General features: G+C 55.8%; 1 protein-coding gene across 50 annotated transcripts in view; it reads left to right on the top strand.

The window, feature by feature from the left end:
* The window catches only part of CELF4 (CUGBP Elav-like family member 4), a 298,230-nt gene that overhangs the window by 254,541 nt on the left and 17,986 nt on the right, over positions 1 to 25,703 (top strand). For 11 of the 50 annotated variants that reach the window (XM_077900525.1, XM_077900526.1, XM_077900529.1 and 8 more), the window contains exons 4-10: positions 13,011 to 13,139; positions 13,454 to 13,533; positions 13,901 to 14,044; positions 15,105 to 15,252; positions 17,170 to 17,319; positions 21,028 to 21,093; positions 22,127 to 22,210. In XM_077900525.1, coding sequence (XP_077756651.1) covers positions 13,011 to 13,139; positions 13,454 to 13,533; positions 13,901 to 14,044; positions 15,105 to 15,252; positions 17,170 to 17,319; positions 21,028 to 21,093; positions 22,127 to 22,210 — 801 coding nt within the window. The remainder of the gene's footprint in view (positions 1 to 13,010; positions 13,140 to 13,453; positions 13,534 to 13,900; positions 14,045 to 15,104; positions 15,253 to 17,169; positions 17,320 to 21,027; positions 21,094 to 22,126; positions 22,211 to 25,703) is intronic. The other 39 variants (XM_077900528.1, XM_077900541.1, XM_077900538.1 and 36 more) reach the window with 7 other exon arrangements.

The raw sequence follows: 25,703 nt of genomic DNA, 5'->3' as shown, positions 1-25,703 counted from the left end.
AACAGAGGGAAATGCCAGGTGGACAGAAGGGCAGCTAGCGCCATCGCCCGTAGGAGAGTCTGCGTCAGAGCGAGGAGGACTGGTAGGGAGGCCTCGCCCTCCTCCCTCACTTCCAGACGTGCCTGCTCCACGCAGAGTGGACCCCATGTGCTTGTCACTACTAGCTGCACCACAAGACCAATCCACCACAAGACCTGTTGGTGCCAGGGTATGTCTTGCTTTTCAAGACAGGATTCTCTAGCTCCCTGCAAATGGGCACTTGTGCTGAGTAAAACTGCGCTCTGTCCTCTGTGCACCCATGCCAGGTTGCCTTCCTTGTCCTCAGCCCTCCCCACCTCCCTCTGTCGGTCCCGTCCTGCTCTGCCCTCCCACGCTGCACGCCTGACTGGTGAATAATAGAAGGGGTCCAGAGGTGGCAAGCAGGTTTCTGAAACATGGGATTTCCCCGTTCTGGAACTCTGTGACTTACTTCGTACTGCCAACTTGAAGGCCTCAGGAGGCCCCCTTGAGTGACAAGAGCAGGTGCCTCTGTCGTTAGCAGTGCCAGCCACACTCAGCCGTTAGCATGTTGCCACCCTGTGGCAATGAACGAACAATGTTCATTCTCCTGATGAAATGGACACTCCCCTCACAGTCTCTTTAGTCATTAGAAGTCATAACGTCTTGCAGATTTGCAGCCTTTCCAGTTCCCAGAGCCATGTGTTCTCTTGAGCTTCTCTAGGCCTCTACACCATCCAGTCTGGTGAGCAGAGCAGGGAGTGCCTTCCGCCTGGTAGATGAGAGGTGGGGAGCCAGGCCCCTTGGGTTCAAATCCTAGCAGGGCTGTTGATTAGCTCTGAGACCATCAGCAACTTGCCAAACCGCTCTGTGCCTCAGTTTCCTCATCTGTAAGTTGGGATAACAGTGGTACTCACCTCACGAAATTAAAGGGCTCCTAAGCAGGACTTGGCCCTTGGTGGGTGCTCAGCATGAGTTAGCTCTCACTGTCCTCTCTGACGACATGGTCCCTGACAGAAGGAGTGAATGAATGCATCTCTCTGTGTGCCATATGGGCCGACACCTGCCATCAAACCGCAGGAGCCAGGCCAGCCTGCCACACTCCAAAAAACCAACCTGCTCTGTGGGGTTGGAGGGCGTGACCTTGGCCTTTGGGGCATGCACCTATGGGGGAGATGGACAGGCCTGCTCCCAGGAAGAGAGGACCTTATTAGGGCCGATGGAAGTGTCCCCAGCCTGCCTGCAGGCTCAGGAAACATCAAAGAGAAGCTGCAGGTGTCTACAGGAAATGAGCCCCACTGCAACCTACATAAACGGCCCACTCATCAGAGAATGTGGAGGTTCAGGTACCCCAGTTGGAAGAGAAGTTAGTTCGAGATAGGTCTTGAGCAGAGCCGGGTTCCTTGTGCTTCTGAGATCTGACACCCTCACAGGTGTGGGTGGCCACAACTAGTTTTCTGACCTTTTGCATTTATCTGGAGCCTTCAGAAACATTGTGGCCATCCATCCATCCACATTTACCAATTGCTATTTAAGTACCATTGATAATAAATCTATCTGCTTTCAGCAATCATTTTTCTCTCATCTGTGTATCTATCTATCATCCAACATTTAATCTGGATATCTAGCATCTATTAATCATGTCTGCCACCCATCCATCTCTGTGTGTCTGTGCAGTCCATCATCAGTCATAAGTTAATTCAGTGGGTACTTAAGCATGGACCACCTGAGTTCCATGGGGGGGGGGGGCAGCCGTGACTCCAGGAGGGCTAAGGGGGCTGGAACAAAGATGGACAGGAAGGAAGTCTGATGGAAGAGGTCGGCACCCCCTCTCGGAGCAGGGCCTCGGGTGTTGGTGCAGAGGAGGTGGGTGCCACCCTTCCCCAGCACCAGCAGGCACAGAATCTCACCATCTGCAGGGCTGAGCTCCTGCAGGCACACCTCGGGCCAGAGACGTGGTGCCTGCGGGTGAGATGGCCAGCAGCAGCCTGGGGAAGACCCGTCACAGCTCTTCCCTGCATGTTGGTATTCCCTGCGTTGCTTTCAAAGAAACCAAAAACCAAAACCAAAATACTGATGCCTGGGCTCCAGACCAGTCCCTCTCTCAGAAGTCAGCCCTAGGTATCTGTGTTTTTCAAAGCCTCCAGGTGATTTTCCTAGTGGTCAGAGCCAAGAACCAGTATCTTCTAAGATCCAAGATTCCTGCTGTTATTCTCCAAAGGGTGCACAGAGGAAGGAGGAGCAGGCTTTGCTTTTCTAGGGAAAGGCTTGGGCTCCAGGCAGGGTTGAGCTCTTTGCTGGGGCACATGAGGCAACTTTCTTCTGGGCTGCCTCAAGTCTCCTGCCAGGGTGTTCAGCAAGCGTCACCCCCACACTGGGTTGTGCTGGAGGAGGGTGGGTGGGTCAGGAGGCCTCTGGTGATCCCATCCAGGATCATCAGAAGTCCTTGTCACAGTGTCTGGGGTGGAGAGTGGGCTTGGTAGGTATGGCCTCTGGGTTCAAGGATGACTGCTGCTGTATTAGACTAGCAAGGTCGACCCCGGGGTGCTTGCCCCTCCCCAGGAAGACGGGCAGCAGGCTGTTGGACGCTGGGATGCCACTCTCCTCTCTTGTCCCACAAGCAGCAAAGCCCTGCCTTCAAGGTTAAAACTGGGCCATGGGTCAGAGGAGCTGCAGGGGGTCAGGGGCAAATGCCCCACTCCTTGGCACTTCATTCTGTCTCTGGCTGTGCAGGAGGTCGGGGGTGGGGTGTGGACCCATGACCATTCTCTCTCTGTAAGGCTGTAGGGTGTTGGGCCCCCACTGGGAGGATGAGGGTGAGTTTGTGGCTGGGGTTAGAGGTCAGTCTGTGGCCGGATGGTCTGCAAGCAGAGTGCATCCCCAGAGCCACAGCTCAGCAGCTCTACCGCGCACCTGACAAGCCCTGAGCCAAAGTGAGTAGAGACAAGTGGCCCTAAGCAGGTCTTTTACTTCTTCCCCAGTACCTGTGGCCACCTTGACTAGATTCTCTGCCCTGTCCGTGAGAGGTTCTTAAGAGCATTCCTTGGTTTCTCCTCCATTTGTGCCCCAGCCTACTCCAGCCATCCCACCCCTACCTGTCCCCTGCAGAAGCCTCCTCTTTTTGTTGGAATGAAGCCTTGCTTTGTCTGTCTCCTTGAGAGCCGAGGACAAACTGGCCATAATTTATGCTCCCTTTATGATATAAAGGGAAAAAGGCCCCATTACACTATAAATTATCCTGTGATGGGTGAAATGCTGCAGAGTGCACCAGACGCCAGTGGAAACCCCATTAGACAACAAGGTTCGGCTGCCTAGAAGTCCCCACAGAACCCCAGGCCGTCTGTCGTGCGCCGTGCGCTTGGTAAGGATAATGTAGCAGATCAAATGTATAATCAGTTACCTGGAGAGATGGCTGCGCGCCGCTGTCCCAGAGAAAGGTGACTTCTATGTAGAGCCACCTCATGTCCCAGGCTCCCCCTGGGAGGCCTGGTGCAGACTCACTGTGGGTTGAGGGTCAGGGAGCCAGAGAGGGAGGAGGCAAAGGGGTGCGGTGGTGGCTTCCAGACCCCTCCCCTGTACTTAAGCTCCAGGGCTCAGTTCTTGCCCAATTCAGGGCACCCTGCATGCCCGTTGCCTCCCAGTGTGTAAGAGACCAGTGTGCAGGGACTATTCACTAGAATAGTCTCCAAATTCTAGTCCTGTTTCCTGAAACCTGCTGCAAGCCCTTGAGGGCGCAGAGGCTCATCTGTGCCCCGGGCAGTCGCCAGGGGGCTGGAGGGCCTTGGAGTGCCCTGAGAGTGGATCCTGCAACAGGTCCCATTTCCTGTGTGGAGAGAAGAGAGGACCTTGCAGCCCAGACCTCAGGAAGGGGAAGGAAAGAGCTGACTTCTTGGTCACCCAGGGTTGGGGTTTGGACAGAGGTGTGAGTAAGCCTGGGGAGGCCCTGGGAGGCATAAAGAGAGGTTCCCGGATGGTCAGGAATGAAGGGGAGCCCACTTCCCTGTTGCTAAGCAGCAGACTATGGTCCCCTGCCTGGTGCCCCTTCTGGGCTTTAACCTGAAGCCCCAGACTTGGAGAAGCAACGGGCTACTAGGTCTTTGCCAGTTGGAGATGGAAGGGTGGAGACAGAGGAGAAGGAGTGAGATGTCCAGGTAACCCTGCCCTCCACTGGAAGGAAGGGGACTGGATTGCTCACCTCAGCTCAGACCCGTGTGGTCTTGGCTTCCCTGATGACTGAGTGTGTATTCCTGGGAAGGGCACTTCTGTGCCTCAGTTTCTTCACCTACACAGTAGACATAACCAACTACCCACTATTCCTGTAAAGTTCTTCTCTCACTGCCTGGGTTATAGCGACTGTTCCGTAAATGAGAACCATGATGATATTTTACTCTTGCTGCAGTTGTAACCACCTCCTGGCTTGCGAGGGTCAGTGCGGGGAGAGAGCTGGTCTGAGCACTGCTGCCCAGGGGCAGCCAAAGTTCTGTGACATGGGAGTTGGGTCCACGGGCTCTGGTCATGCAGGGATGGGGGTGACATGGGGACTGGATAGCTGGTGCTATGAACTGGGGAGCTAGGCGAAGCCCAGGGAGCACATAGTAGGCTGTGAGAAGGGGCACGGGTGAGGACCCTAACCCAGAGGGCGAGTCCCCAGCCAACTGTGCAGGGGTCAGAGGGGAGGGTCCACGGCCTTGGGCCGTGAGGGGGGTGTTCAGACTGCGGTGGGTTGGAGAATAGGAAGGAGCGTGTGCGTCCATACTTACGTGTGTCATTGCTACTCCCTTAGACCACATGCCCTTTCACACCTGCTTTTGCACGTGCCCCTCCCTCACCTGGGATGTCTGCCACTCGTGATTTCTACCGGCAGACCCTGCCCATGAATCCTTCAGGGCCTAGCTCAAGCCTCTGAGACGCCGTCCACCCTCTGCCCATACAGTGCACCACTCCAGGCCCTGCGCCCGCGCCCATCTCCAGGGCCACTCATTTCCTACTTTCTGAGGATCCCTGGAGGTCAGTGCCTTGTCCCGGGCACCCACCCCCATGCCAGCCCCGTCTGGGTTCCAATCCCGTGGCTCACTGAGCAAATGGGGTTCATGTATTCATGTCAACAAAATATTTAGTGAGCATCTACTACATGCCAGGCGCTTCAGGCATTGGATGTTCAGCAATGAATGAAATGGATGTGCATCCCTGCCTCTATGGAAAGGAAGCTGGAGATAAAGAAATGTGTAAAATAAGATGACAGCCATTTTGTGAACAAAATACAGGGAAGAGGGCAGGGAGTGTGAAGGTTGTGATTCGAAATAGCATGGTAGGAAAAGTTCAATGAGAAGGTGATGCTTGATGGAAGGCCTGCAGGAGGTGAGGGCTCTGAAGATGTCTAGAACGTGATCTCTGAGACAAGAGGAGGAAACAGAAAGCACAGGTGCCTCCCCGCACCTGGGCCAGAGATGCACATGGCATGTTCCTGAGATACCAAGGAGGCCTAGGTGTCTGGAGCAGAGGGAAGGGGGCATCAGGGAGAAATAGGGTGTGGGGTGTCTGTAGTCCCTCACAGATCTCTAGAAGATTGGGCTTGTTCTCAGTGAGACAGAAGCCAGTGTGAGGTTTGAACCGGAAATAGATGATCTCTGCCTTGGATTTGGACTGACCCCTCCGGGTGCCATGTGGACAGCAGATAGCAGGGGTCTGGGTGGGTGTCAGGAGGCAGCGAGGCAGTGACCCCCAAGGCTGGGGCCAGATCCTGAAGCGCTGGGAGGCAGGCTGGCTGAAGGAATGCGAGTGTGGGGACTAGAGGCAGTTCTCTGGTCTCCTGCCTCCTCCCACCCCCAACATCAAACGGTGCTTGTCAGGAGGGAGCTAGTAGATCAAGGCCTGGCACCGCCTCCCCCTGAGGCCAGAGCTGGCTGAGGGTCCTCATTTGCATCCCCGGTGGAGAGGGAGCCCCATCCCGCCCCAGCCCCAGCAGCCTTTGATCTGGTTTGATGTCTCCCTCAGCCTTCTTCCCAGGCAGGAAGGCTTTTATCCTTGGAGGGGGAGGCAGCTCCCGCCCAGCTGCCTCCCTCCCCGGCTCTGGCTCTGACACAGTGTATGTTGTGCCAGCCAAGGAGGGCAGGACTTTTCTACTCACTGTTCACTTCACACTGAGAACCTACCCAGGCCTAGCCAGTGACCCCAAGTCCTAAGTGAAGGGACTGGTCCTCCGGGGGGTGGCTGGCCCCATCACATGGCTGCAGAGGGATCCAAACCCAGACCCTTAACCCCGGTGTGGATGGATGCTGTAAACAGCCCCCACTGGCTTGAGGAGAGACAATCATGGGGATTCCATTATGAGAGGAGCCCCCTGCCCTGTCGACCACCCCTACTTGGAACACAGGTTTGTGGCTGTGAGCTGCTTTCCTGGGGGAGGGAGGAGGGCTCTGCTAGGGTTGACAAATAAGAGGCAGGGGAGGTCTTGGGACTTGGCTTGGGGGAGGTCATCATCATCAGTCTTGAAAATGGCACAGATTTAGATTCAGATGATTGGTTTGAGGCCTGCTTGTCCCTTAGGAACTAGAGGTACTTGATGGGCCTGGACCAGCAGGACTGGTAGAAATGGCACTTTGTGGGGGTCTGTGTAACTTTGGGAGAAATGCCTCATTTTGGATCAGTTCAGGTAGGCCTTCTGGAAGATGCTGGGGTACATCTCAGTGGTCCCCAAAACACTGCCATTGGGTCAGCATGGTGCAAAGGGAAGCCTGGCTCCTCAGACATTTCAAAGTACCTAGGAGTCCTCTCTACACCACTGGGGGTGAGGGTGGGGATGGGCGTCCTCACCCCACCAGTTGGCAGCCCTATGGGTGAGCAGCAGTAAGGGCTGTAACTGGAACAATGAAGTGCATTTACTGAGCATCCGCTCCGTGCCAGGCTCTGTGCTGGCACCCTGTGTATTCAGCCCATTCAGCTTCTCCCGGCCCCGCACGGTGGGCACAGCTATTCCCTCCCTCTTACAGATGAGGACGGGGTGCCCAGGGCAGTACAGGACTTCCCTACGGTTGGTATGGCACAGCCTCAGCCACTGCCAGGAAGATGCCCCCCGCACCCCCAGCTGCCCCGTCGGTCCCGTCGGTCCCGTCGGTCCACATGCCTCTTGTTCCTTCCACCGAAGGTCCTCTCAGATCCATGGTTAAGCTAGGGAATAGGAGTAAGCCTCCACCCACCCCCCCCCCCCCGGACTTCCTGCCTGTGGGCCCTGGAGCACTAAGATCATCTCCAGGGAGAGCAGATGGTTCTGGAATCCAAGAGGCACCCTGGGAAGTCCCCTGTGTCCCCAAGGAAACAGCCTGAGAGATGTGTGAGGGCCTGCGCGGCCGGCCCTGGGGCTCCAGGTTCTGCTAGCCTCTGAGGGAGGCACGCGGGGCGCCCTGGGCTCCCGGCTCTGCTCCTGTCAAACCATCTTTGGGTCCGAAGCCTGCAGAGCAGGAGAGAAGACCGCTGCTGGCTCAGTGACTGTGCACATCTGGCATTTCCCCCCCACTCCCCAAACTTCTGTCTCTGAGTCTCCAGGGACCCAAAGGAAAGTGTCTCTTGCTGGCCTGGCCCTGTATCGCCTGAGCAGCCAGGCCCTCCAGGAACTCCTCTGCCCTCCCCACCAGCCACAGGCCTCAAAGCCACTTATTCCCCACCTTGGTCCCTGGCCCTGGGGTTCTCCCCAGCTCCGGTTGGTCCCCCAACAAAACCCTCCCTCAGCAGCCAGAGGAAAGAGAACAGTAAAAGTCTACTGTGGCAATAAAAAGCATTAACCATCTGAACACTCGCCCACAGTGCCGTCTCTCCTTAAGCAGGAAATATTGTTTAATGCCGATGGTAATGAGCGAATCGAATTTTGGAAATTAGACCGGAATTCGAGCATTAGCACTAGGGCGCTGGCATTTGGCAAGTCGAGTGGCACTGCTGCCACCCACCTCTGCCCCGCTCAGGGGCCCACTCCCCCTGCAGAGCCTGCGAGGTGCTCCCTGCACGTATGGGGGCCTGAGGCACCACCCTCAGATATCCTGTGTAGGGACCTACCCTTAACCTGCCTTGGTGTCTGGCTTCTGGGTTTTCTGGGCCCACCTTTTAAAATGCAAATCCTTTCAGCTGGAGCCCCATCCTGCCCTGAGTCCAGAGTGAATGAGTGCAAGAGTCTCTCTCTCTCTCTCTCTCTCTCTCTCCCTCGGAAGGATTGGAAAAAGCCTAAGATTCTGGCTACCAGATGCCACTGCCTTTCCTGGGGGGCAGCACCCAGGGCTTCTTCAGGTTGGGAAACAAGTTTAATTAACAACTTGCTCATCTGTAAAGAGGTGGGACCTAGGGGTTATCCAGGGCCCCGTCCAGCTCTGCCACTCTGCGACCTTGTTCCCTCTGGGGAGAGCACACTAGTTCTGGGGGCCCCTGTGTGGCAGCCATGCTGGCCTTTGTCTTGTTTGGAAGCGGTCTATTGCAGATGGCCTGTCTCCCCATCAGTGGATGGATGTCAGCTCCAGTGAGCAGATTCACCTCCCTCGTAACTGTGGCAGGAGCAGTGCTTGGAAGTGTCTGGCACAGAGCAAGTGTTTGGCAAACAGTCGAGTGGCTGAGGAGCATGCATGCTCCCTTTCTTGTGTCCCTTGACAGGAAGAGCCCATGTGAAGACTTGAGGGTGGGGGCGGTTTGGCACTGGACTCAGCCCTGGGAGTCAGAATATGAACATTTCACAACCCCCTACCCTAAGCTAGGCTCTGTTGAGGGGAAGGTACTGGGTTCCAGTCGCTAGCCTCCACCTGCTCACATGCTTGAGCCCTATGACTTCCCACTGAGGGAAGTCCATCTCTACCCCGGCTCTGTGGTCTCTCCTGGCCTCACCTCCTCAGAGGAGCAGCAACACCCCCATATCCCAACTGTGGGAGGCAATGGGTTTAAGGCCCAGGGCTTACAAGGGAGAGTGAGAACACCATAGACTCGCCATCACCCAGAGACACTGCATCACCTCAGATAGGCCGCTCAGCCGGTCCCAGGAGTTAGAGATCTGTGTAGATGTAAGACAGGGTGGGAACTGCCTGAGGAAACTGAGTCATCCTCTGAGACTCTCACTAGATGGGCATCAGATCCAAGATACCAGCCAAATGGTGCCATTGGTCATCTGAGAAAATCTGAGAACGGTGCCTCAGGAAAGTAGCCAGAGGGGGGAGGAGGTCACAGGGGCTGGGGTGACAAGGGGAGGTTGTCCATCTCAGCTGGTCAGCCACAGCCTGAGTCTGCCCCCCCACCCAGAGATGACCTCTCGCCATCTAGGACACACAGCTGGGGTGGGCCTCCTGGACAAATCAGGGTAGGTGCTCCATTTCCTCTTCCTCCTGGATAGAGACCCCCAAGTAATGGCCTTCGGTATTGTTTTTGCTTACCAGGTCCCATCCCCGTAGCATCTCTTGAAGCCTAGCATCTACCACACGAGGCAGGACTGATTATTCTCATTTTGTACACCTAAAGACCCAGGTGGGAAGCAGTTACATAGCTGCAGGGCAGGGGATTGGGGTTAAGCCCGTGGGCCTGGGCCCTAAGGAGATTCACCCTTGGATTCAGAGTCCTTCCAGCCTCTGGTGTGAAAGAAAATCTTTAGAATCACACCAGAGCCAAGTAGGAATGAAGAGGGGGCAAGTGGGGTGCATTTGAGGATCCTGGAAACAGCCAACATTTGAGTGGGGGTGGGGTCACCCGAGGGCACCTGGGGGAGTTAAGTATGCAGCAGTTTTCTTTGGTTTCTTGCAGTCTTCCAGAAAGGCAAGACTAGCTGCAGTTTCCCTGGGGCCATCTGGGTGGTCGCGAAGAGGAGGAGACTGGCCCCCTACACGTTGGGAAAGTCCTCCAGATGGAAGAGTGCGGTCTAGAACCTAGAACTCTAAGGAAGGCAAGATTTCAGAGGAGAGGAAGAAAGAATTAGGGGGAAAAAAACAGGCAAAAGGAAAGTGGCTGGATAGAAAGGCACGTGTGGATGAATTTTAATGCAATCAGAAGGCTGTCATAATGATAATAAAGGAATATATTCAGACTTCAGGAGAGAGGAGAAGGCACAGGCTGCAGTCCCAGCATTTAAATCAGGCTCAGGTGGAGGAGGGGCCTACTCTTCCCTCCCTCTTTCCTTCCCAGGGAGGAGACAAAATTTCTAAACAGGAGGGCAAGGGATTAGCTGGAGGCAGGGGGTTTCACTTCATTGTCTTTCTGGAAATCCCATTTAATCTGAGTTTTTAAAAGGTGCTGGGGGGTGAAGGGAAGCCCTTGGCCCGCCAGGACCTCAAAGTTGCAACATCTCAAGTCTCCTCTGAAGGTTTGAGAAGCTCCGTCCACTTCCTGCAAAATACTGCTGCTGCTTCTGGGAGTTAAACAAAAGCCCCTGACCCTCTCTCCTTTCTCTCCGCTCTTTTTTGCTCTCTTTTTCTTTTCTTTCTTTCTTTTTTTTTTTTTTTTAAGATTTAATTTATTTATTTGAGAGAGAGAAGGAGAGAGAGAGAGAAGAAGCACGAGGTGGGGGGCAGGGGCTGAGGTAGACAGAGAAGCAAGCCGATTCCCCCCTGAGCAGGAAGAAGCCTGATGCTGGGCTCAATCCCAGGACCCTAAGATCATGACCTGAGCTGATGGCAGAGGCTTAACTGACTGAGCCACCTGGGCACCCCTCTTTGTCTGTTTCTGATTCTTTTCACTCCATTTCTACCATTTCTTTCTCCCTCTGCCCCTAACCCCATCTCCCTCCACCCATTCTCAGCTTTACTGCTCCCCTCCCCCCCCCCACCACACACACACACCTTCTCTCTTCCTTACTTGCTCTTGGTTTCCCAGTCCAGAGTTTGGAATCCCTGAGCCCTGAAGATGGGGCCAGGGTCTGTGTAGCCCTGGGATGACCCAAGAAGCCAGGTCAAGCAGCCCGGCAGGGGCACTTGGCAGGGCTGGGTTTCCAGGCCCTAGAGTTTTGGCTGAAGCCCACTAGTGGTGAAGGGCTAGGCTGGTGTGTCCTGGTCTAGAACTGGTAACAGGAACTGGCAAAAATGCCCTACAGGGCCTCTGGAAGGAGCTGGTAGCCAGAGTGGCCTCATCATTGAGGACGGTCCCAGTGTTCAGTGGGAGGGCAGAGGTCAGAGCTTCATGAAGAGGAGGACTCTGGAGTGGCTTGTGAAGCAGTGCAGGGGCCTGTTGGTTTCCTCTGCTTTGCTCTGGACCTCCGGACAGCCCCTCAGCACTGTGTGAACTCACCTGGCAGTGTGGACAAGGGGGGACTCCCTGGGGCAGAAGGTATCAGCCACCTTGAGTACAGAGGGACACGGTCCCAGAATGCTCTCACCTTCCAAAGAACCATACATCCAAGGCCATTGCAATTTGGGGGTGTGCATTTATTTCCACAGCCTTGGCTTATGTGTCCCTGTGTTTGTCAGTCGTTCAAGAGTCAACAAACATCTAGTGAGTACCTGCTGAGTGCTGCTACCACAGGGATTCTGTTCCAGCTACTGTGGCTGCATAACAATTTAGCCCCAAACTGAGTGGTGTAAAACAACCATTTGTTACTAACAGATCCTGCGGGTTAGGAATTCAGACAGGGCACAGCATGGAAGGCCTATCTCTGCTCCAGGATGTCTGGGCCTCAGCTGGAAGACTCAAAGGCTGGGGTCTGGAATCATCTGCAGACTCATTCATCCCATGTCTGGTGGGTGATGTGGGCTGTCAGCCGGGGGCTCTCCCAGTGAGCTAGTTGTAAGTTCTTCACAGCAGGGTGCCTGGCTTCCTTAGAGAAAGCTACGGAAGACAGCCAAGTAGGACTGGATCCCTTTTATGACCTAGCTTGGAAATCAGCAGGCATCGCTTCTGCCATTCTTTATTGGTTAGAGCAGTCGCAGCCCCACCCAGATTCAAGGGGAGGGAGCACAGCCCCAGCTTAGTGGGAGGAGTTAAGGTCACCCAGCCCTAAGCTTGTGGGATGGGAAATCTGGCAGTCACAAGCTGTCGCGGATCCACATAGTCCAATGTGATGATCCCTGTTACCCTAAACACGCAACCAAGAGGTCAGCAAACCACTTGGGACTCGACACAGGTTAGAGGGATGCTGGTGAGAGAACCCAGCCTTCAGGAACAGATCTCCCCCAAAAGTGCCAGGGCTAAATTTTGCAGCATGAACTAGGAAGGGCCACACCACGAAAGGGACACCAGATGGAGGTGAAAACAATGTGAGACAGAAAGAAGGTGTGACCGTGGGAATGGCTCAGGGCATTCATTCATCCACTCCATGCCCCTGTCCTGAGGGCCTACTATGTGCCAGGTTCCGAGGCTCCAGCCAAGGCCTGGTCTCTTCCCCGGGGGAGAGGAGATGGGGTGGGGGCAGGGAGCTAGACAGAAGCCAGCTACACAGGCAAGGCCATAAATGTCCTTTGAAATCTGGGCCATGAGGAGGTGAGACAGAGGGTAGAAGAGAGCAGGAAGGAGGGATCTCGATGAAGAAGCAATATTTAAACTGAGACCTACAAGAAGAGAAGAATTCAGCCTTGTGATGTGGGAGGCACTTAGGGCAGAGGGAACAGCCTCTGCAAAGGCCCTGTGGCAGATTTGACTGTTGAGAGTTAATTTTGGCGTCTGTGGGTAAAGGTGGCTCAAGAAGTTAGCGTGTGTCTAAGAGGATGGAGGAAGGGAGTGCCGGGTGACTCGTGTGCCACCCGTGTGCCATCTGTGTGCCCTGGGTGAGCAGCCAGACCAGGGCCTTGCTCCCTCTGCGTGCTGTCTGCCCTCGGGCGGGAGGGGGCACAGTCGCTGTCATCCCGCTCCCTTGACCCAACCCTCCCTCCTCACCTCCTCCGGCTTTGCTCCCCCTCCCGTCCCCCTGTGGCCGGTCCCGCTCTAGCTGCGCCCCGCCCCAGCCCTGCCCCTCGGCTCCGAGCCCTCTCCCTGCCCAGCTCTTCCCTCCCCCTCCCCCTCCCTCTGCGGCGGTGCCCTGCAGCCCGGCTCCCCGAGGCCCGGGTAAGCATCTCCTAATTTTGTTCCAGAAGATAGAAAACTCTTCGTGGGCATGCTCAACAAGCAGCAGTCCGAGGACGACGTGCGCCGCCTGTTCGAGGCCTTCGGCAACATCGAGGAGTGCACGATCCTGCGCGGGCCCGACGGCAACAGCAAGGGTGCGTGGGGGCGGGGCGGGCGGGGCCGGGGCCGGGGGCGGGGCCGGGGGCGGGGGGCGGGGCCGCGGGCGCCCCCTGCCGGCCGCCTCGCCTCCCGCGGGGTCCCGGGCGCCCCGCGCCTGCGGGCGGAGGAGGAGCCTGGAAGGGGCGAGGGCGGCGGGAAGGCCGGGCGGGAGGCCCAAGGGTGCCTCGGGCTCTCGGGCCCCTCCAGGTCTCCCGGGGTGTGTGTTTCTCGCGTCTCTGCGTGTGTGTGTGTCCCCGTGTCCCCTCGGCCCCTCCCGCGCCGCGCCGCTCAGCCTCTCGCGTCCCCCCAGGGTGCGCCTTCGTGAAGTACTCCTCCCACGCCGAGGCGCAGGCCGCCATCAACGCTCTGCACGGCAGCCAGACCATGCCGGTGAGTGGGGCGGCCCGCCGGCGGGGGGGGGGGGGGCGGAGGGACCGAGAGCCCGAGAGCCCGAGAGCCCGAGAGCCCCGAGGGCCCCGCCCGCCGCCCGCCGCCCGCGGCTCACAGCCCCCCAGGCCGGAAGGCTCCGTCGCTGTCGGCATCTTTCAGACGAGGACGCCGAGGCCCAGAGATGCTAAGGAACTGGGCTGCTCCCAGATAAAACCCGCTGGCGGGGGGGTTAAGACCCCGGGCCGCCGGTCCCTCCCCCCGCCCCCGTGCCCCCTGGAGAGGGTCGGGTGCGTCCGGGCTGGGGGCGGGGGCAGCTGGGAGGGGAGGCGGCGGGCCGAGGGGGCCTCACGCACGGTAACGGCTGCAGGGAGCCTCGTCCAGTCTGGTGGTCAAGTTTGCCGACACCGACAAGGAGCGCACGATGCGGCGAATGCAGCAGATGGCTGGCCAGATGGGCATGTTCAACCCCATGGCCATCCCATTCGGGGCCTACGGCGCCTACGCACAGGCAGTAAGTGGGGGCGCAGCCCCGCGGGTTTGGGGGGAGCGCAGCTGTTCTCCAGCTCACTTAGCTCAGAGCCCCACAGAGCAAGGACACCTAACAGCGCTGAGGGGAGCCCTGCTCCTGGCCCAGAATATCCTGCTGCCCTGGGGTAGGAGTGCTGAGGAATGAACCCAGGCAGTAGAGGCCAGAGGGGGTTAAGCCAAGGGTGGCTGCCAGGAGGAGGGGGGCGGGGTGCTGTCCTTTTCTAAGCTAGAGAGAAGGCCTCTGAGCCAGGCAAGTGCTCTTCCACTAGTCAAACCCTAGGAAGCACCACTGGGAAGTGACAAGAGAGGCTCAAGTGTACCGCTCTTGCTCTCACTCATGGAAGGGGGTCCTAAGGCCCCTGGGCATTCCTTGCAGAGGTCCTTTGAGGTGCCCCCAAGGCCCTCCATGTCCACACCTCCCTGCAGTGCCCCCCCAGACCCCGCCATTTGCTGCTGACCACCCACTTCTTTCTTCCACATTGGAGCCGGCTCTGTCCACATCTCCCCTGAGCTGCCCCCCACATGCATAGCACTGAGGTAGGCCAGGGTTTCCGTTCCAAAGAGGTAAGCTCACTTCAGTTCTTCAGCAGTGTCCAAGCTTGGCCATGTCAACAACCTACCCAATCCCCACTCACCTTTTTTGAGAACACTGGGGTGCCTAGAGTTCTACTCATGATTCTCCTGCTGCTTCTACCCAAGACTCCAAGTTAGGACCATTTTAAACAAATCCATGCCAAGTTAGTTCTACAGAGGCTCATCTAACATGTCTCTTGAGCTTTGGGTGTCACATCTCCATGGATGACAGACCTTTCACAGGGCTGACCAGCACCCATGGAGCCAGTCCCCCCTCTTTCTACAACTTTAGAGTCCCTAGACCCTGTCATTACTTATGAATACGGTGCTCTCAGGCGGTGGGCGTGGAGAGATATAGCTGAACTCCCTGGAGTCCAGGGCCCAGGAAGCTGGTGTCCAAGAACTGAGCCCCTGGTGGGGAGGGCTGCCCCCTGGAAGCGCATGATATTTTTTCCACTTCTCTGCCCCAGCTGATGCAGCAGCAAGCGGCACTAATGGCGTCAGTCGCACAGGGCGGCTACCTGAACCCCATGGCTGCCTTCGCCGCCGCCCAGATGCAGCAGATGGCGGCCCTCAATATGAATGGCCTGGCGGCCGCACCCATGACCCCAACCTCAGGTGAGTGCGAGGTACCCACACAGGGTCTGGCCAGGCAGGAAAACAGCTGTGCTCAGGGTGGGACCTATTGATGAGCCAATTTTGTCTACCAGTGGACCTTCCTATGGCCTGAGCACACATGTATGGGCCCAAGCAGGCCTCATCCTCCAGAAGTTTGTCTTAAGAATGTTCCAATCCCTGGGGACCTAAGGGAAGATGGGATGCGGGCCCCATGCTATCAATGAATTGATTTCAGGGTGGTGACAATTTCATTTAAGTCACTGAGCCATGTCAGGAAGTAAGTAATCTTCATCTCTTTTATAGATCTCTAGAAAGAAGTTCACATGAAAACACTTCCCTTTGAGGTCTGAGGGGTAAAGAGCCTTGCGTATTCTGTGACCTTGTTAGGTTCCCGACCTGACCACAGAAGGAGCCCCATTTTTTCATTTTTCTTTAACCCAACCTTGACTCATTGGCTTTTCCTAAGACATCTGCACGACAAGCAGGAGAGGACCTCAGGAGTTATTAAAGGACAGGGAGCTTGGAAATAACCCCTTTCACAAAGCATATTCTTTTTTAAAAAATTTTGAATTAAAAAAAAATTTAAAGAGGGTTTTTTTGTTTGTTTGTTTTGTTTTGTTTTGAGAAAAAGTAAGCAAGAGAGAGCCTGAACGGGGGGAAGAGAAAGAGAGAGAGGGAAAAGCAGGCTCCCCACTGAGCAGGGCACCTGATGTGAGGTTCCATTCCAGGACCCTGAGATCGTGACCTAAGCCAAAGTCTTCACTGACTGAGCCACCCAGGCTCCCCACAAAGCATGTTCTTAATTGGATCTTAGTTATTGTTCAGTTCAGTGATTCTCAACCCGGGCAACTTTGTCCCGCTGCCCCCCAGGACATCTGCCAATGTCCTGAGACACTTTGGTCGTCACAACTGGTGGGGGCAGGGAGCTGCTCCTGTAATCTTGTAGGTAGAAGCCAGTGATGCTGCCAAACATCCTACAATGCACAAGACAGCTCCCAACAATAAGGAGATATCTGGCCTCAAATGTTGATGGTGCCAAAATTAAGAAACTCTTTTCTAGTCCCAAGGGCTGGCCCCAACACCCCAAGCTCTCATTCATCAAGCTTCTTTGGCTCTCTGCACCCACACCAGCCTAGCAGCTATCCTGACATCCAGGAGCTGTAGAGGGACCCTGCTTCCTACATGAAGAGGAAGGCCCTTTCCAATACAATCACCATGCCATCCACACTTGGGGCTCCACCCACCTCTGGCATAGGGAAGGCACACGGTGTTGTCATCTGTCCCTGACTTTACCCTTGCCACAATGAGAATCACCTTTGCTTCCATTGGAGGAGGCTGAAGTGTCTATTTTGTGTATGAACAGGGCTAACTGTGGACTCTGCAAAGGGCTCTCTCCTTACTTGCAAGGCAACATCAGAATTAAGATCTCCTCCACCTGAGTAGCAAAACTCCTGGGTGGGGAGGCAGATCAGCCCTTTGGTGATTCAGACAAGAGAGCAGAGCCAACAACTCAGAAGCTCCTTAGTGGCTAAATGAGGACCAGCCCATCCTGACCTAGCCAGGGTGAGCAACAGCCACTGAAAAAGATGAAAGGAAAATTAAGTGTGGTCAAAGTCAAGGACATTGAGAAGTTTATGTGCTGCAGGTCCAAAGTCATGCTGCAGTTACTGGTCAGGGAAGTCTTTATGGGGTAGGCTGGAGTTGGAGTCTGCCTTGAAGAATGGATACAGTTGGGATGAGTGGTGTTACCATGCAGGGAGATAACCCAAGGCATGATTCACAGATAGGATTGAATTGGTAGGTAAAGTCTAGATCTATTCTCAGGCTCTTGGAGCCAACAAGTGGAGCTCCATGGGTTGGCCTTCCTCACTTTTGTTCTGCTTGCCCTTCTCCACCCCTCTTCACCTCTGGAACCAGGTGGCAGCACCCCTCCGGGCATCACTGCACCAGCTGTGCCTAGCATCCCGTCCCCCATTGGGGTGAACGGCTTCACCGGCCTCCCCCCACAGGCTAACGGGCAACCTGCTGCGGAAGCTGTGTTTGCTAATGGCATCCACCCCTACCCAGGTAAGCATATCTGGTAGCCCTTCCTTCCCCGTGCCGCAACATTCCTCATCCATTCTGTCTCTGCCTTTGGTGTTATAACAGGGAACATATGGCTCCTGCCCTCTTGCCTGTTCCTTGGGAGAACCCCAAAATGTGATTAGAGAGAGCTAGCCTCCTACCCTCCTTCAGGGAGCCCCTGGTTGGGAAAATGAGATGAAATTTTCATTCTTGGAGAGGTGCCCATCTGAGGGTGAGAAAGAAGCCCATTCCTGGAGCTCTGTCAGGAAAGAGAAGAGAATAGATACAGTTGTACAACCAGGTAGAGAGGCTAGTAACTGCAAATTGATTGAGAGTGAATTCGACCCATAGGAAGTGAGGAGGTAGATGCTAAAAAAGATAATCGTACTGAGTTAAGTAAGAAAAAATTCTTGTAGGAAGGAAGCAAAGACATATACATTGGCAGTCTGGCCGGTGTGTACCAATTGGGTCCCTGGATCCATACAAAACCAAGGTCAGCACTTCGGACAGTGTATCAGAACCTTGGCTAGCACCCGAGGGCTTCTCGCATAAATTCTGGCACAGGAGATCCAGGAAGCCTGTTCTTGGATTAACTTTGTTTCTCTCAAACTTAGCATTTCCCTTGTGGCAAGAGTGCCCAGTTGACTTGAAACAGTTGCTCTCTCTGGGTTTCAGGAGTGACTGACATTAGAAAAGCTGGAGCTAAAGCCTGAGAGTAGACTGGCAAGGGGCAAAGTGATAGAGATGTGAAGAGTGCTGTCCTCCTTCCCGGAGGGCAGATGATTAGGTTACAGAGTCCCTATAAGTACTAATAGGCGCCCAGCCTGTGCTAGATGAAAGGGGCGGGGGGCGCCCAGAAGGAGATTGGGACATGGACCTATCCCCTGGGTGGTCAGCATCAGCCACAAATACAACATACATTGACAGCATAATGAGATAATAAAGCAGAACAGAGTGTCATCAAGAGTGAATGTTCTCTGCCTGAGGTGCTGAAGGATTCAAATGAAGGGAGCATTCTGTAGGGTGAGGAAGCCCAACAGAGCTTTCTGAGGAGGAGGCCCAGATCAACTCTATCAGGCAGGTAGGAATTAGAGAGGTGAGGAAGAACAAGGAGCACACTCCTGTGGAGGGGGCTGTCGTGCGGGCCCAGGGTCTGGTGAGGAGGTTCCCCAACTGGGTCAGAGGAGGTCAGCTTGGGGGCAAAGTAGTGCTCTCTACTCTGGTTGTTCATCGGAATCCTCTGTGTGACTTCGTAAAATCACAGAAGCCCAGAGATTCTGAGTTCAGTGTCTGGAGTGAGGCCCAGACAGCTGTAGAATATGAAAGTTCCACCAGCAGCAGAGTGCAAGGTCACTGTGCTAGCAAGAAATAGAGGGAAATTTCTTGACTTTGCCCTTGGTGTTGTCTCTGATCTGATCCTGGCGCTCGTTCCACACCTCTCCTCTCGCTGCCTAGAGAAGAGGCCAGAGAGGCTTGGAGGGAAGTGGCAGGGCCAGGATCTGGAATGTCGTTGAAGGATGAAGACTCCAGGCTGGCCAGGGAGGCAGGGAGGGGCTTGGCAGGCCAGGAGGTGGGAGAGACCCCACCAATCTCCTGGTTCTTGGGCTCCTCCCCGCTCAGGCTCCTGGGCTGGGAGATACAGTCCCCAGCACATCTGGGTGGTTTCATTTCTGCCCTCCTCCCTGCCTGCAAGCCCATCTGGATCTCTGGATTTTGACAAACCTGTTTCTTCCCCACCCCCAACTGGCATGTGTGAGCTGTCTCCCTCATGGAATTTGGAAATGTTCCTCTTCCCCATTTGTAACAATCTGCCACATCCCATAAACAATTCCCTGCCAGAGCAGGAGGGAGGGATGGAGGGAAGGAAAGGAGAAAAGTAGTACATTAAAAAAATTAATTTACCATCTTTAAATGCAGAGTTTGGAGCTGCTGTAATGAGCGAGATCCTTCAAAGTGTTCACTCTTTGGCAGTTACTAATGAGGTCATTAAGCAGAGAAGTAGAGAGGGGTCTCAGAAACGCTTTTCTCCACTTCCTACCCCTGGGTAGCTTCTCTGTTCTCTCCTCTCACTCATGGAGATCATGTTTGAAGCACACAGTGTGAACTTTCCTGCCATGTAACACCCCTGAAGGGGCAGCTCTCACAAATGTTAAGGACCATTGGCTCCTTACGTGGCAGTATTTGCAGAGCACGTGCTGTGGTCCTGACGCTGTGCCGGGGGGACCTGCCCTTTGTTGTGCAGGTTATATTTTGCATAGGCCATCACACTGGCCACAGGAAAAGACACCTTTTTCTAATTTGCATAAAGGTGCTTTGTGTTCGAGCAGCTGGGAGGACAAAAGGGACAAAGCTAGCTGTGGCTATCCACAGAGTTGGGGCCGGTAGAAGAGTCAGGCACAGGGAGCAGGGGAGGAGAAGACCAGCCCGGCAAGCACATCATCATCATCCCTTGACCGCTGGGAGCTCCTGGCTCCAGTCTCTGCTGTGAGGGACACAGAGGGATAGGGTTTTGTCCCGAGACAGCCCCAGGCAGGAGGGGACCTGCATCCTGACCCATTGTCAGCTCCCCACTCTGAGCAGTGCCCTCCTGGGCTCAGCTTCCCCAATGCCATCCATGCTGTCTCCAAGGACTCCTGCCCCACGATCTTCCTTTGGCTTCGCTGAAGCTCAGATGCTATTGTTCTAGCAGAATGTTACTCGGAGTTTGAGGGACAGGAGCTCAGAAGGGAAGTTTGGGAAGTCTTCGAAGTCTGGGGGCCCCAGAGCCTAGCACTGCCAGTTAGCTTGGCCGGCCTGGGTTGCCAGGCAGATAGGGCCACATAATTTTCCTTCTGCCTTGCTGTGTTATTCAGTCTGCTTCAAACACACCGAGGCTGGATGTGTCACCTCCCCAGGGCCAGCCCCCTCCCATCACCAAAGGTAGTGCCCACATTCGCCAGGCTTTTCCCCACAGCCCTGTGGACACAGCAGAGGCTACAGAAATGAGCCAAGCCTTTTCCCCGGTCCAGCTTCTCCAGGTTCCTTGCCCAGAGTTTCAGCCTAAGGCTCCTCTCCTCCCACTGAATGGAGGACATCCCAGACTCATGACATCGGGTAGGAGGAAGGTCCTCAGTCATGTGGCTCTTCTGTTTCTGCGGGCGGTCCTCCTTTCCCAGCCCATGGGGCAGATCTTATATGTGTGGTTAGGCCCCACTTCTCAGCAGGTGTCCCAGGTGTGGCCTTGGAGTGCAAGGCCTCCATGCCTTGTGCAAACTCCCTATGGATCCTGGAGAGGTGCCCGCGTTTGAGCAGGCATGGGTGGCCCAGGAGGACACAGTGGCAGGATGAAGCCTCCTGGGCCCTTGATTTTAGCCAGCTGGGATCTGCCCATGCCTCGTGCTGGGAATACCTGAGGAGGATACCACCTCCCTGGTAGCCTCTAGCCCCCTTGCCCACTTTCCCTCAGCCCTTCTCAGCACCAGGTCACGGGAGTATCTTCCCACCAAGCCCTTCGTGGTGGAGCCCTCCTCTGCATCTCCTTGTCAGCCCTTCCCAGCCTTCTGCATGATCCACCCCCTGCCCAGGGCTGCAGCCCCAGTCAGGGTGGGGGCAGGCAGACGCCACAGTGGCTGGGGGGAGCCATGCGGCCCCAGCATCACCTTGTGGGCATGGCTGGAGTGAGGCTGGTCTGGGTGGGCACCGCTGACTTCTGCTTCCTTGGCTCCCCTGCAGCGCAGAGCCCCACCGCGGCGGACCCCCTGCAGCAGGCCTACGCTGGAGTGCAGCAGTACGCAGGTCGTTAGTATCCTCACATCCCCAGTCCTCATGCCCGAGTACCAGTGTCCCCTTCCCACCCCAGGCCTGGGCCCCAAACTGGTGGGGAGGGGCAGGGGAGGACAAGGCGGGAGGGCTTTACTGGGAGAGGACTCCTCCTCCGACACACACAGGCAGCAGGAGTGGGGCTCCAGCAAGGTGACAGGGAATAAGGGAGGAGAGGCAGCCAGAGGCAGAGAAAGAATTGAGAAGAGATAGCCTTGGGGCGAGCAGATGAGCCAATGAAGGGAGCCCAAGGCATGCTGTCAGCCACGATTCCCTGTTTCTCTCACACACACCATAATCTCATCCCTGCTGGGCCAGTGTCAGAAAGAGCCAGAGAGATCTCCCCTGAGGGCGATGTGGGGGTTTCAGTGAGTTGGCCTCTCACATCTGGAGCTCAGGGGGAAGCTCTCTCACCTGCTGGGACCCCTGAGCTCTGACCTCAGATCCTGCACCTTTGGGAACCAGGCCAGGCTGAGGAAGGGGCTGGCTATTCCTGTGTCACCTCTGACCCTCTCCCAATTGAGTGCAGAAAGCACCAGGTTTGTCCCACTTAGTGCTGTGCCCCTGGGCAGGATCCCTGAGGCCAGGCTCACACCTTGGGTGGCACCCCACCTCCCACATAGGTGCCATCGGAGTGGGCGGAGGGTGTGTGTGCCAGCTTCAGCAGGGGCTCAGAGCACGGGGCTTCCAGATAGAGTGGGTGATCTGGTCTGGGCATTCCAATGTTTTTGATGATCCGTTACTGTGGATTACCTATGCAGGTGGGTTGTCCATTGTTTCAGAATAAACTTGCCCCCTCCCAACTTGCACGCGCGTGCGCGAGCACACACACACACACACACACACACTGAGCTGGCTTTATCTTAAGTGGCTAAGCTAAAATGCTATTTTGACTGGTCTGCTTTTACTGCTCAACACTGAAGTTTCTCTCTTTCTCCCTGCCTCTCCCTTTGTCTCTCTCCGTGTCACTGTCGCCGTCTCTCCCTCTTGCCTCTTCTCTTTGGCCCTCCAGCAGCCGCCTACCCTGCTGCCTATGGTCAGATAAGCCAGGCCTTTCCTCAGCCACCTCCAATGATCCCCCAGCAACAGAGAGAAGGTGAGTCTTTGAGCTGGGGCTTCCTCCCCACCCCCTTCTGTCCCCAAAGAGGCTGCTCACTTGGGCCTCTGGCTGGGGTGTTTCTTTTAAAAGGTGACCATGTTTGTGTGTTGTGTGGAGCAGGGTGAGGGAAGACAGCGGGATTGCAAGATGCGGCACTCTCTGATCCAAGCATGGAGGTGGGCTTCTCAGGGGCAGCAGCTCCGTAAGCCCAAGTGGTAGGAGGTCAGGAAGGTAGAATCCTGGGAGAGGTGGGGTCCAAGAATCCCCCCTCCTCTAATGGGCGGGATTTGGCCAGTGGAGAGGAAGGGAAGGAGTAGGAATGCTCCAGGTGGGGCAAGAGTAGGGAGACCTGTTCATCACGGGCAGGAGAACTTGGATCCTCTGGGTGACCGGGAGAGACAGCTGGAGCTCCTGGGCTGGGACTCCGTGGCCAGGTGAAGAGGTGGGAGTGCCTCAGTGCAGTCCGAGTGGAAGAAGAGGTTCTCAGGAGATCACATCCAGAGGTCCTGGTGTGCACAGGGCACAGGGCAGGCCAGGCAAGGCCAGTGGGGTTTGGGAGGCTGGGATCTAATAAAGATCAACAATGTCCTCCCATTCCAGAGCCTCGAGCCCCACAGGAGGCTGGAGAAATAAGGTCACCCTCAGGGCTTCCGTGAGCCTGCACACAGTGAGCTCCCTGTGAGAAGCAGGAATACTAACCACGTTTTGCTTTCCCTGTCCCACGACAAAAGTCACCCTGCCAATTAGACCACCACCTCTGCCCCAGGAGCCCACTTGGCCAGGGGATCCCAGTGGTCTTCAGCTAACCACCTCATAGTCCCTGCAGCAGACGAGAACATGTAGGTCAGCTCTGGAAAGGACCCCAGGATTCTGTGAGTCCAAATCCATTGGTCAGATCGGCCCCACACAGTCCCCAGATGGCTGAGAGCCTGGGCTTTGAAGCAAATCCGTCTGGGTCTGACTCCAGCATGGCACCTCCCCATCCTTGCCCTTGATGTCCTCACCTGTAGAATGAGGGTAGTGAGGATTGGTTGTTGGCGAGCATGAAGCTCTAAGGAGCTCAGGTCTGACTGGGACTCCAGCAATTTCTTATGGATTTCACTGTATGCACACAGCCCTTCCTTCACCAAACTGTCCCCCTCCAAAGTTGCCCATGATGCCCACCACCCCAGTTTACACATAGTGGGCAGCTTCTGAGATCCATATCGTCATCTCTTCCTGCCCAGGAGAGCTACGTCAGAGGAGTGTGCGGCAGGCCATGCCCGCTGCCTGGAAGCATAGCCCTCTCTAGCTCTCGGTGACACCCAGGCCCCCTGCTGCTGAAGCGGCCTGGGGGTTGGTCCAGATGCCCTGTCTCTACCAGAGGGTCTCCTCTTTGGGCTGTGGCCCTCCAGCCTGCTCTGCCCCTGTCCCTCTTCCCCTTAGTCCAGCTCTTCTAGTGCCACATCAGTCAGATCAGAGCTGCAAGGGGTGGCGTCAAGGAGCCCCAGTGTTGCTCATCCCTCCCAGGCCCAGAACAAAGCACTGTGCCCTCGGGCGCTATTGCCTTTGCCACCCCACTGGCCTCAGGCTCACCCCCCCTCAGCCTGCAGTCAGCATGCTGCGTCACTCTGGCCTGTGGGCTTAGCGGTCTCTAAACCCTGCTATACACACACACACACACACACACACACACACACACAGCTGCAGGTCAGTGCTGCTCTGACCAACACACAGGATAGTCCCTAGCACTGGCCTTGAACAGAGTGAGGCCCTCCATCTGATCCCTGCTCCTCCCCCCTTACACTCTGCTCTACCCCATTTATGTCACTCTGAACTTCTTATACCTTCCTTCCATCTCTGCGTGGTTTCTGCCCCTGCCCTTGTGCCCTGCTCCCCAGGTCCCTCTCCAGCCACCTCTTAGATGTGGGATCTCACACTGTTGTCCACACTCTCCCTGACTGGAGCCCAGGATGAGGCACCATGAGAGAGCAGGGCATGAGGAGGGCTGAATCAGGGACCCAGATGTGTACAGAGCCAGGCTTCATACAAGGGTGAGCTCAGGGCGCTAGAAATGGGGTTGTCAGAGAAGGTTTCGAGGGCCTGGGAGGATGAGATCTTTAGCACACAGAGATGGGGAGACAAACAGTCAAGGCAGGGAGGACAGGAGCAAAGGTGTGGGGGCTGCGAAGTATGAGGTGAGCTGGGGCCTGGGGATGGGATGGGGAGGGGAGACAGGCTAGGGTGGGTTGGAGTCAGCCCAAAGCCATGTCTACAGTATTGCAGGAAGCATAGGTGAGAAAGAAGGCTGTGTTACTCCAGCCATGCCAGTGGTTGGCCCTTTCTATCATGGTTATCTCCCCAATGTGTAATGTCATTGATATACCTGGACACACGGGTTCCTGGAGAGACCCTCCTTCCAGAACTTTGTCTTTGAGCTGAGCCTGGAAACCAAGAGGCACCAGGAGGCTCCACAGATGGGCCTCAGGGGTGCTCTAGTCCTGGCTCCACCTAGGCCTGCAGTATGGTCAGGGTAGCCACCTTCTGTCTCTGGAGCTCTGTTTCACCATTTCTCAGAAGGCTGGGTGGGACCAGATTGATCTCCAAAGTCCTTGATGCCATCTATCTGGATGCTCTATGATCTGTGGATGAGGAAATGCAGGGAGGACTTGGGAGTACAAGGCAATGTGTAGGCTCCCTGTTGAGGGGTGGAGGATGGGGGTGCTAGGCTGGAGCCAGGAGAGCTGGTCCTGTGAAGCTCAGCTGCATACCATACTGATGAGATGAGCCTATGGGTCTTGCCCTCAAAGGCTTCTGGAACCTTTAAGTTGAATAAACATAACATCCACTTAAAGCAGTATGCAGAACTTGAAGCAAGGGTCCCAAGTTCAAGGCAGGTGGCTGTGTGGGGTGGAACACTGAGGGAAGACCTTACGGATGAGCTGGAAGGAGGAAGGAAGGCAGTGCTGGGGGACAAGAGAAGTCAAATGCCCCTGTCCCTTGATCTCCCAATGTGGCTGGAGAGGAAACCTCCCAGACCTAAAGGAGAAAGAGCCCCAGACCACAAATTGTAGACTTAAGGAACTCTGAAGAGAGAGGTTGGGGAGTATCTGGGTGGGAGTCCTGGAGGAGGTGTGGCTTAGATTAGGCCTTTGAGCTGGTTCCTGCCCCACGAGGACTCACATCTAGCTGGGGACCATCCAGGGACACATTCACAGGGTATGAACCAGTGAGTACCTGGCATGGTTGGAAATGGGGTGAGGGGAGGGCACCCCAGTGCTTGGGGGGTTCCACAGTGGAGATCCCAGGAAGTGGGAGGGAGCACTCTTGCGCCGGTTCTGAATGCGCCGCCAGCTGGCAGTTTGCCTGGGAGACCGTGGTGCACGGAGGGGAGGCTGAGGGTGAGAGGAGGGCCGGAAGAAGGTTCAGGGTGGGGACCTGGGACCCAGGAGGTCAGATGCTCAGAGGGTGGCTTTGGTGGTCAGAGGAGGGAGCCAGGAGGAGAGTGAGG

Source organism: Canis aureus, chromosome 6, assembly GCF_053574225.1.
Source record: "Canis aureus isolate CA01 chromosome 6, VMU_Caureus_v.1.0, whole genome shotgun sequence".
In the NCBI taxonomy this organism is placed as follows: domain Eukaryota; kingdom Metazoa; phylum Chordata; class Mammalia; order Carnivora; family Canidae; genus Canis; species Canis aureus.
Note: the sequence above shows the minus strand (reverse complement) of the source record. Positions and strands in the feature narration are given on the sequence as shown.